Raw genomic sequence first — 12075 nt, 5'->3', positions numbered from 1 at the left:
TAAAACAACAAAAATCTGGCCAATGCAAATTGACAACTAGCGGAACAGCAATTTTTCCACGATCAAGTTGACCTTCAAGATCACCGTGAATAGGATCCAAGTTCCGATCATCCCGAGCAAAGCTCCTCTACATGTTTTTATTTATTTATTTATTTATTTTCCTAAGAAAAATTACACCTAAAAGAGCGAGGCTTGGTTTGTTTCAAGAGATAAGAGGCTAACAATTAGCTGAAGGCGTTGCCGCGAACGCCAGAGGGGGTGGAGACGGAGAGTAAATAGCTATCAGTTCGTACCTTGTCTAGATGAACTCTGTCTCCCAGCCCTGCCTCCCACGGGCTGATGAAGGAAGTCAGCTCACTTCCCATCTTAGGAACGAATCTGTCAATTCGTAAACAATCAATCGCCAATCGGCCAACATTCATTGCTCCCAGTTCCCTTCCAGTCTTCATCAGATCTTGGTACAAACAAACTGCGAGCTGTACAAATAACAAGACCGAGTATAAATTCTGGGAGTTCTCAACGACTGGTTAACACCACTACCCAGATTTCTGGGGGTTTCGCGCATATTAATGCCGTGCGTGAGCATTCAAAGAGCTCTTCTCGTTTAAAAGTTGCCCTTACAAGGCTAGGCTGAAAACATCTTTTTTTGAAAATAAGTCAGCACTATTGTCAGCAAACTGGCATTATTTCAAAGCTTGATTCTTACCTCAGAAGGAACTAATAATTTCCAGTCGTTACTCTGGTCGCCGAAACAACTGCTTCTGAAGGCCTTCACACCCGACACAAAACCCAAATCGATTTCCTGTCAAAAGGCAATAATTATTGTAATTTAGATTTTAACCCTCCCCTATGACAAGTATAATTGTTTATTAATAACACGATCCTATTTACCTGTGCTGCGTTTTCTGGGAAGTCATTTACGTCTAACGAAGTCTGTGTCAAAGTTTGAAGCAAGGTCTGTGAATTAGGACCCAGTACTCCTAGAATAGCGAATGCTGATTGGATGTTACGAAGTGTGATCGCAGAGTCTGCTGGGATGTTCCGCGAAATCAGTGACTGCGCAATGGTAGTACGTTCTGCATCGGGCAGCAAAATTATAAATCTGTGACAAGCAAGAAAGGAATAAAAGGTCACTTCATGAGAAGGCTTTGAAAAACTGAAAAACTGATTGGAAATCAGACAGTCAAGTGCGAAAACCTTAGCTTGTGGCGAAGGCTACATATCGAGTGTGGTACTGATAAATCAAAGTTTGAATTTTCGCATTCGTTACTATCGAAATGAGGAAGAAACTGCAGCCGAAATGCGTCCCGCAATCTTTACTCGGTACGCGTCAGTCAGCTATTGGCCAATTTTTTCCTCGTCCCTAGTTACAGTCTCAGGAGTCTTTGCGAAAATTATCTCAGCCCATTTTTTTGTTGTTGTTTTTCGATTCTAAAGTGACCAATTTGTCAACGGTCTGATTAAAACTACATCAAGCCTGCGAGCAGAGAAAAATACGATATTGTTGTAAAATCCAAGATCCTACCTATTGGGTGTGCTTCGTATCACCGTACAGGTGAGCTCAATTCCTCCGCGTCTGTTAAGTACCAATGTGTGTGAAGTATGCTCCACTGGAAGGCAAACGTCGTTTGAGCACAGGTACTGAAGAAATGTCTCACATTCTCCGTCTTTCGGGGACTGCAATTAAATGTAACATTTATAACACTGATAATTGCTGGAAAGTTTTTATTAAATGAAGGTTATTTTAAAGAGAGGAGAAACACATGCCGTACCTCAATTTCGAACAAACCAAACGAGGTCAAGTCAACAACCCCAACCCCCTCAGTGCACGCTTTGTACTCCACCTCTGTGCTGCTTAACCAACTTGGTTTGCCAAAACCATTCTCGCCAGGGTGACCTAAACCAAAACAACAACATACAGTACGAATATTTTATTATCACTTGACAATGCTACGTACAAACACACAAAACAGAAAAACGATCAGGTTAGACGATCCATTATCAGTGATCGTCTCGAAATTTGGGGTGCCGAAGTGACAATGACAAGTTTATAAGCTGCGTGGTAATATTTCGAAACGTATGTGCGCGGAAAAACGCCTTAAATATCCTAGAAAAGGGTGCGCGAGAACGCCCTCAATATTCTCGCGCGTCAGCTTTTCTCCTCCCCCACCCCCACCCTTTCAAAAGTCTACACCACGAGGTGCACAAGCTTATTAGGAAAGGCAGATTCCCTTGTATAACACCATACATCATGTACCTTGTCCTGGAAGATTAAACCACTTAGCCACTTCCCATCCCATTTTATCGCCCCATTCTGCGCCAGCAGCACTCAGATCAGAGTACAGCGGTGAACGTCTGATGTGACGTGCACGTATCCTCTCTGAATAAGGAAACCGTAGCAAGTAATGCCAGCTAAGTGTTTCTTTCACGCATTCTTGTAAGAAGCGTTTGTTGTTATGAGAAGGAGCAAATCGACGTATGTCCACGGAAGAGAGGTCCATCGTGGACTCCCCTGCAGTGATCCACTCTGCGAGGGCCATACCAGCTCCTCCTGCGTTGGCGATGCCTCCAGAATTGAAGCCAGCGGCTACGTAGAAATTACGCACCTGAGATAAAAATTCTGATGGTTTACCCATGGATCCTATAGCAATATCTTAATTTATCAAAGCGTTCGATGCAGTTTCGCTAGTATGTTAAAGGTATTTTACACATAATTTTTGACAAAAGAAAGCGAATCTTTCTACGCGTTTAAAGCAAGACATCTGTTTTCTGTTGAAAACAATGATTTTACACCGTCTTAACCCTAAACCACTAAGAGTTTTACATGTAAGAGAAAACCACAAAGCGATCAAATTGCGAAAAACTACAAAATGGTAGCAATTGCGAGATTGCCTTCGGGACTGAGGGAGACATAACTTTACAATACCTCCGGAACTTCCCCAAGTAAGTATCGTGAATCGGGTGTGAAGCTCTCTGGGCCATTGATCATGTAACGAATTTCAGCGTTCTCCATCGAAGGCAAGCGATGAAGCATCTTCCTCATTAAATCGTCTAAAAAGACGCAAAATGTGTCATATTTCCTTCAAATGATTATTTTGCGAAGGAAAAAAAGTTAACAGGTTCCGCAACGAAAGTAAACACGCTGAGCGATTCATGCTTTGACAAACACGCACCCAGCGGTAAAGAAAAACAGATAAAAGAATGGTAATTTAACACTCTGAGCAATCACAACAGCCGCAGAAGAAACAAATGAACCAATCAGATCCTTGAAGCAAAAACTCATCTAATCGGCTACCAAGCGCGGGAACAACGCAAGCGAGCAAGTTAAGATTAGTGTTTGGTTTTACTCTTGATTGGTCGACAAAGAGGCGCAAATACTTCAGCCAATCACAAACCGTTTTGATAGTCATTTAAAAACCGCCCGGAAAAAAAAAACTTTGCGCCTTGGCAAAAGTCACCATTCTGATTGAACCTTTCCGTATAAAGGTTCATAGTTTAGGCGGGAAAATGTTCAAAATTGTTACTTATCGTTTAAGCTACCGGAGTTACAGGTAGAACTGGTAGATGAAACCCCGCGAACCGCGATGTCATGCGAAAGTAGCTAGAGCAACTAATTAAACCTTCTTTGTTAGTCAGTTACGGCGTACAAAGCACACAAACAAATTCATGTTACATTATATCATCATGCATATCTCAAGAAACCCACCAAAATGGTCCCAGTTTTCTGGAAGCAGCTGATATTCAAATCCTTTAGGAATTCCTTCATGAAAGGCAGGAATTGCCTCCATCTCAAAACCTCCGCTCATGAGACCACCGCTCCACTCACGAAAAAAAATCTGTCCATCATGGTCCCGGATGACGGGCAATGAAGAGGAAACGCCTTCTATTGGCTTCGTTACTATGTAAAAATGTTCTGTAGAATGCAGTGGAAAGGTCACTTTGGGAGTGCATTTCTGTCGGCAATGAAAAAACGAAGATACTTTCAACATTTTGATTCCCTATTATCGCAAGGTTGTAACACTCACATTGTTTATTTTTGCTGTCTCTACAGTCCTTATCTATATACATGATAAACAAGGATTTTTACGCTCCCGGCATATATATTGGTTTACACCCTATACTATTTTTCTGTGTGTCGATAATTTGTTAAGTGGCTCCCAGTAACTAAGGTCGATTGCAAATACTCGGGTTTCTTCCTCAAAATTGGTTTTGAAGGCGCGAAACGCCGGCGTAAGATTTTCACACCACACTCCGTCTTCACCCCCGTTTCAGGACTTTCGTTTAAACGCTCACGCCGCGTTCTTGATTTATGCAAAAACACGGTCTGTTGTACAGTCTACGCGGCAGTACAGGGGATTGTCCATGGCACAAGACATCAATCTCCTGATATGGTAATTAGATACGCGTGCTATTAACGGAAGCTAAGGCCTTTTGAGCCACTAAAATAATTTCTTGATGTCTTTGTCAAAAGGAAAATCAATCCTCAACGATGTTTAAGAATGAAGATTTAAAAATTAAAAATCTAAAATTATTTCCTCACCTGGCCGATCTCCCATGCCCACTATTTAAATGAAAAAAAAAAAAAAAAACAGGATTCTATTAAAATGCATTACAGACAATACATACATTGGTAAAACAACCAAAAGTATGAGCAATCAAGCCACATAAAGTCAAGTTCGTTTAAAAAAAAGCAGTGCCGTCGACTTTCTTAGAAACTTGACAAACCTTTTTCAAACGTCAAAAACCAGTTACAACTGCCAACCAATCAAATGTCGGTTTGTACGTAGTTGCTTGTTTTTTCGCGAAACTATTGTTATTGTTGTGTCACTGAAGGGAGGGAGAGGGGTGGAGAGGGGAGCTTCATCAAACCGTAAGCACAGTTTATTCCATCATAATGTCCTTCGAGAACGGACCTCTGGAGCCCGGGTAGGGGAGTGGACGACAGATAAAACTTTGGTAAAGGTAAATTTTGTCATTTGTTTTGGTAGAGACAAACACATTTTGTAAATTTTTCGTGCGGAAGGGCCCTAAGATAAAATCAGTTTAATAAGAAAATACCGTTCATTACCTGGCCACCACAATTGACCAATATCTCACACCTAATAGGTCCACGGTTTGTCTCCACTCCAGTAATAGATTTGCCATCCGTCAAAATTGATTCTAATGAAACTTTTTCAAACATTTTCACACCTGAAAACAAATCACCAAGTTCAAAATTTTTTTCCGATGGGACTGAGAATCGATTACTGGAGGTCCTAGACTTGCTACTAGTCGACCTCTTTTAGAAAGTCTATGGAGGTCCCTCGTATTGTGGGGTCTGGTTACAGATATGAATTCTAACTCCCGCAGGAACTTGACGAAAGGGTGACACAAATTGTTTAGAAAAATTACAACAGATAGTCATAAGATGTAAGCTAATTCATGACGTAATTATCATACCATTTAAAGACGCTCCTTTAGCAAGTGCTTGGCAGACATCAGTGGAAGTTGCTACACCCTCACTGGGGATCCAAAGACCACCCTACCAATAACAAAAACACTTGATTTACATCATCATACAATCAAACCTTCCGTGAGAGACCACCCGAAATGCGAGGAGTTTATGGTGGTTACTGTATTGTACTGCGCCCACCTCGAACAAGCGCCCATCCTAAAGGCAGAAAAAGTTAATAAGCGCCCACCCCACCCCACTTTCTCCGATAAAAACTCCAATAAGAGATAATAAGAGACCCTCCCGAAGACGGAGTTTTCTTCAGTGTATTGTACAGAAACCTTGCTTTGTTATTTCTTCACTTTTTGTTATTAGCATTTACTGTTTTGTTGCAAAATATACTACTACACTTGCTGAGAATGGTGAAAATTTAATAAGCGCACAGCCGCGAATAAGCGCCCACCTCGAATAAGCATAGCAACACTAATAGTTCTTCGTGTCTCCATACAGAGACCATAAGGTTCAGACAATGTGTCAAGAGGCCATGTTTCTTTTTTGTAATCCAGGGGAGTGCATGGGACACAGGATACCCAACTATTACTAAATGGCACTCACCGCTAGGTCGTCAGTTCTAATGTCAAGTGAAAAAAACTTCTGTATTTCATCTGTTGATAACACCTCAGTGTCAATATTCTGGGCTCTGTAAAATACAATGCAAACCATGTGCTAGGTCTTTCACATGAAATGCGATCTCTCAATTAGAATAGGGGTTTGATTACCTTAAACAGTAATATACAAACCAACACAGAGCGAAACCTACATATTCTTTTAATACACACTGAAAAAAATGAACTTTCTGTAAGCAGACAATCAACATAATTCTAACCTACCTGGTTTGTAGAGGTAGATTGCTTTCATGTATTCACAAGAGTCCTGAGACCATTTCATCAGGGGCACCCAATGAGAATATAGTTCAAAAACACTTAAACATAGCATTATTGAACGTATTTTAGTATTTAAACGGTAGATATGGGCATATTTTTATGCCCTAAAAATTTTTCATCTGTTCAGATTTCCTAGCTGAAAGTCTAGTGATCCAAAAATTATAGGGATCAAAACTTACCTTTTCGAAAATTTCAGCCAGAAAAAAGGCTCCCGAATGTTCTAGGTGACCTTTTTAGGGTAAAAATCCCCCCCAAAAATGGGCAATTATACCATTTTTAGATGTTCGAAAATCCTAGGAGAGGCAGGCAAGTAAGAAATTTTACAACAAATGTTCCGAAAATTCTAGATCTCAAAATAATCATCTTCTGAACAGATATTTTCCAAAAATTGCCGTTGGGTGCCCCTATTTATTACTTTGAAGGTTTGGTGGTAACTGAAGCCATCATCAACATACCTGCCTATGGCTGCTCTTCTCTTTAAAAAGGTTAGGCGATCCTTGGTCTGTGCAACAACTAGTCCACCACAACGTTTGAAACCTGGCAATTGGACAGGATAAAATTTTTTGTGTTGCACTGTGTTGTGCATGTGAACCTGAATGAACTGTTCATTATAACAGATGTCATATTTATTATCCTATGTGTTGTGCATGTGAACCTGAATGAACTGTTCATTATAACAGATGTCATATTTATTATCCTATACTCCCATTAATATCATGGGTCACAAATTGCTCTTCAATTTTGGTGTGAAATTTCAACTATGGCAACATTCTGTATGTCTCAGTGCCAAGATGGCATCAAGGTTTTAAAACTGAATGAATATTTAGACGACAGGGCCTTTAAAGATGCTTATATATTAGAAAACCTAAACACACAAAAGAGCACATCAAGAAGTTCCAAAGTGCTGTACAATTCTACAAATTATAGACCATGGAAAATTGTTGCCTATTTGTTAGATACAAACTCAGTCTGACAGCCCACAGTCATGTGACTGTATTGTGGCTAAGCTCCTTACCAGTTCCTACACCAGTCTCCTCTTCTAACGTGCTGTACAATTCCACTGAGTAACTTGAAAGTTTGGTTTCAGCAGCAGATGAACGTAGTTTACCCAAAAGGCCAGCAGCATGCCATGTAGTTCCGCAGGTTAAACTGGAAAAAAGAAGGTTACATCCCCCAAGAAATTAAAAATTAAAGCTGTCAAAAAATCTCAGATCTCTTGAAAACCTTGCTTTATACCTGATTCTGGCAGACCTAACCCTACTGTAACCGGGTTGACAAACCCTAAAATGATTCAACATAGTTATTTATTAATTCTTCATGATACTTTTGATATTATTTTCAAAATTTTATGTAGAGAGGAAAATTGGGACAGTGACTTAATAATGAACTCTGGTCACATTACATGGAAAACAAAAGCTTGCTGTCCAAATTTTGACATATGCATTGCTCATTTGGCTAGAGTTCGTAATGTGCACTGGAATAACCTTTAGATTACTTAAGCGTACTTATTTATCTAAAAAGAATAAGCCTGAAGCTAAAGATAAATATCTAAAGCTTTACCTTCCTTGTTCCAGTAGCAACACATCTTTCCATCCAAGTTTAGCAAGGTGATATGCTACTGAACAACCAACAATTCCACCTCCACAAACAACTACTTGTGCTTGCTTTGGTAGAGATGAGTCCAAACTGAGCCCTTCCTGGGAGCTGGAATTCTTGTTGGCATGAAGAATGGAGGATGACAAAAGTCTTCCTGGCCTGATTTAAAATTTTCAATGTTCAAAAACTCATTAGTCCAAAAAAATACAAATATGTCGAATGTCATGTTTATTATAGTAGATAACTTAATTTTTATCTGATATAGACACGGTTAAATTTTCACTCAAATTTTGGAGGCTAAAGAAACCTATATCCTGAATATTAGTGCAAGAATAATTATCTGCATTAAGTTTTTTAAACCATTCCGTAAAATCACAGTTTGGGCTTCACCAAGACTATTAAACACTTCATACTTAAAACTTGATAACATTATAAAGTACTTATGACCTTCCTAATATTAAACTGCTATGATTAATATAATAATAATCATGATTATCACAATGATAATGGTGCACTCCCTCTTAAGAAAAATCCTGGATCTGCCCCTGATTCAGTGGTAAGCTGCAAGCTATAGGTCCCAGCTATCCCATCTCCTTCGAAAGAGATGGAATAGAAATTGTACATGTTTCTTTAATCTTAGAGAGGCCAGTTCATCATTTTTTTTTTTCACAAAGATATGACCATACGTTCTGTTCAAACTTCACAATTTACTGAATGACCTTAAAATAAACCACTGAAGTACAGGTTTTTGGAAATGTTAACAGGTTCAAATTAAATTCAGGTCAAAATTTTTGATCCTAGGTTAATTCAAAATTTTCTTTGACTCCTAGCCCTAATTATTCATGAAAGAGGGATAGGAGACAAAGAAAATTGAGAATCAACGTAGTAAGCCTAACATATACACTACATGAGAGGCTTTGCTTCTATTTTTTAAAAATGTAAAAATGTCTGCCAACTCTTCTCACCTGGTATTGATCAATGATTTAGGTACAATCTCTCTAAACAAGTAGCTGTGCGACCGTAGAGATCCAAGCCACATCTCGACAGTAATGCAAATATCAATTTGAACTATCTGTTTTAAGTCTTTACTGCTGCAGTGAATTTCATCTCTAAATGGTGGCACATATCATCAGGTTAACTCTGCAGTAATATGATCACTCCAGTCACTTTGCATCCAAAGCACTACACATGCACACTAGTGGACTGAGTACATTTGTTACATCCTGATTTAAAAGAATGATTAGCACCCCTCATTCACAACAAGAGTTAAGAGTCAAGAGCGCAGATAATTATAACAGCCAAGTTCCTTCTAACCATCCAAGACACAATCTACTGATATACATGGCACTTAAAGATGGAATACAGTGGGAGTTGCAATATGTATGTGTAATAAATAAAGGGCTGTATGTAAAAATCAGAGAGAATTAGAAAGTTTGGGTGTGACTGTGAAGCAATTAACTCTTTATCCTATTTCTAACCAAATATGCATTTTTCCTGAACATTGTACTAATAATGCATCAGTCAATACCAGCTCTGCCATCCCCCAGGCTACTGTGGGGCATTTAGGGACCTAGTCAATCCCAGGGGGGAGGGGGGGCATTTGCCAATTTTGTGCAGTATTGCCAGCCCCAGGGCCACCCTTGAGCTTTTGCCATGCACATGGTTTCCTATCGAAACATAACCAAACATGGAGGATTTACTGGAAACACAAGCCGATTGAGAGATTGGCCCACCTGTCAAAGATGAGAAAAACTTGTAGAGGTTTTTAAAGGCATGTTCTCTCAATTTTATGCATACACTTCCTCATTGCTTACCAAGACAGAGCTTACATAACGAAATATGAAACTATCAACCTGAATCAACATATCTTTTTTTTTTGGGGGGGGGGGGTGGGGGGTTGTTGAATCAACTTCTTGTATATCTGGGATTTGAATAAAATTTAGTGACGATGATCCTAACACTACTATGATCTACTCCCAGGGGGGGTACTCTGGATTTCAAGTGACGGGGATGATTGAATGGAGCCAAAAGTCAAGACCCAAAAAAGTCCCTAGGGCTACCAGCAAAACCCAAAAAATCCCTGGACCAAAAATTAACCCCCAAAAAATCCCATGCCGATTTTGTGGCCCTTAACAGTTCCAGAAAGGGGTAATGCTAAAACACAAAGAAAAACATTGGAAATGGAACACTCATGTTTGTTTATTCATCATACCATCTGAATATATCCTTTCCCTCACCTAATTCTTTTTAATACCCCCAAAGAATCCCTACTCAAATCAAGCTACCCAAGCCAAATTTTCGTACCCAAAAAAATCCTGGAATCGAAAATTTCAAACCCAAAAAAATCCTTCGATCATCCCCGTCACTTGAAATCCCGAGTACCCCCCCTGGGTTGAAGAACTTTGTTTCGTATTTTTTTAACTATTCATAACAGATAAAGTGCAAACATTAACCACAAAGGACTGCAAAGGACCGCAAACGAATATGCTGAAGAACGTAGGATCTATAAAGACCTGATCAGCAAAAATGAAAAGTAGACATATTAAATTCTGCAAGCAGAATACTGCAAATGCTGATAGTACTACGTGAAAATTAACTCTGCAAGACATCAACACAACACTGAAAGAACTCAAAACAGAGCGGGATTGTAGCCATAGACAGCTGTTTCGCCCTCTTTGACACTTGGACTCTTGCCCCCCAGAAGACACGTGGTATGGTGTGATTCTGTGGGTGTTGAGAGTTCTAGGTCAGGGCTTAAATCAGAGTGTGTGGATATTTTTCACCAGAGTTTTGTGTGTTGTTACGCCATACTTACGAGCCCCAAAGAGGGCAAAACAGCTGTCTATGGCTACAATCACGGTCTGTTTTGAGTTCATTGTCGTGTTCATGTCTTGCAGAGTTAATTTTCACGTAGTACGATCAGCATTGCAGTATTCTGATAACAGATAACTTTACGGGTATGCCCAGGGGCTAGCTCTGAGAGTTGGTGGTAGGGGGGGGGGGTGGGGGGGAGTGCACATGGGCACGGCTGAAATTGACTGATGCATAAATACAAACTGATACATGATGCCAGCTAAACATTAATATTATTGCTTTGGTTGGTGTCAAGATTTCAGAAGGGCTTCAAAGATAGCCAATATACGGTGCATACCAATAAGGGAGTTCCTCCGGGAGCCGAACGAACCCCAAAGGACGTCTGCGGGGAGGCTACCGGGAGCGCCGAATAAGGAGAAAACAGTACCAGGACATCCGATCCCCCACCCTTAGTGTATGACCCCTTTTACGGTTAAATCATGCATCGCTTCCCCACATAACGAAATCACTTTGCAAACAAAAACTGCAAATAAATTTGTGTTCGCCTGTTCTACCTTACTACCTTACCGCGGTCCCGTCAACTCGCTTTTTTAGACGCTTTGTAGCCCGGGAGGAAAAAAACATCCGGCGCGAAGATTCTTACCGACGGGAATTATGTCTTGTGACTGGTCTTGTGATCGATCATTGGACAGAAGACAGAAGAAAAACATACATGTCAAGGACTTACTTTTACGATCTGGGGACGAAACGAAATGGAGGTCAGCTGAGTACCTGAGTCACCCTGTCGTCACTTAGTTATGTCGTCACGCAATAGTCTGTTTGTGTATGCCGTATGAACTGTCTCTATACTGTCTCTCTACTGCTACATATAAAGTTCAGTATAAACATCTGTAAACCTGAAGAAGGCTGGTGTGGCTAGCAATACACGTTGTTATGAATCAGCTTTGCAGTAGTCTTTAGACTTCTCGTTTTTGGTTGTCTCTACAGGGGGAGGGGGCGGCTGTACACGGGGAACTTTAATCCAATTTCTTCGTCATTCGTTCAGAAATGTTCTCAGAGGTATTCTCTCTGTTTATTGAGGGAGGGAATAAAGTTAAGAGAGCTCACAAAACGAAATTTCGATTTGCGACGAGGCATTCTCCGGGTCAAGCGATCACTAAACTTGTCCTCAGACAGGAGCCTATCACCCATAGTCTACTGCCTCAGCGGACTCCCTTGGCCCTGGGAAGCAGGAAAAAGGTCCGAAAACTGGAGCTGACCGCTTGCAGAAATGGTCTCTGTTATCGGGGA

The 12075-nt window shown here is 40.3% G+C and overlaps 1 protein-coding gene across 1 annotated transcript in view; it reads right to left on the bottom strand.

The window, feature by feature from the left end:
- LOC140927490 (pyruvate dehydrogenase phosphatase regulatory subunit, mitochondrial-like) overlaps window positions 1-9185 on the bottom strand; it is a 10533-nt gene extending 1348 nt beyond the window's left edge. Inside the window, exons 1-16 of the mRNA XM_073377149.1 lie at window positions 8937-9185; window positions 7936-8130; window positions 7391-7524; window positions 6831-6912; window positions 6047-6131; window positions 5440-5521; window positions 5069-5190; window positions 4541-4561; window positions 3707-3953; window positions 2927-3051; window positions 2258-2606; window positions 1773-1897; window positions 1526-1677; window positions 892-1102; window positions 707-802; window positions 294-476 (exon numbers count right to left, since the gene is read on the bottom strand). Of these exons, the coding sequence (XP_073233250.1) occupies window positions 294-476; window positions 707-802; window positions 892-1102; window positions 1526-1677; window positions 1773-1897; window positions 2258-2606; window positions 2927-3051; window positions 3707-3953; window positions 4541-4561; window positions 5069-5190; window positions 5440-5521; window positions 6047-6131; window positions 6831-6912; window positions 7391-7524; window positions 7936-8130; window positions 8937-9010 (2283 nt within the window). The 5' untranslated portion in view covers window positions 9011-9185. The remainder of the gene's footprint in view (window positions 1-293; window positions 477-706; window positions 803-891; window positions 1103-1525; window positions 1678-1772; window positions 1898-2257; window positions 2607-2926; window positions 3052-3706; window positions 3954-4540; window positions 4562-5068; window positions 5191-5439; window positions 5522-6046; window positions 6132-6830; window positions 6913-7390; window positions 7525-7935; window positions 8131-8936) is intronic.
- Between the last annotated feature and the right edge of the window lie 2890 nt (window positions 9186-12075).

Source organism: Porites lutea, chromosome 2, assembly GCF_958299795.1.
Source record: "Porites lutea chromosome 2, jaPorLute2.1, whole genome shotgun sequence".
Taxonomy (NCBI): Eukaryota; Metazoa; Cnidaria; class Anthozoa; order Scleractinia; family Poritidae; genus Porites; species Porites lutea.
Note: the sequence above shows the minus strand (reverse complement) of the source record. Positions and strands in the feature narration are given on the sequence as shown.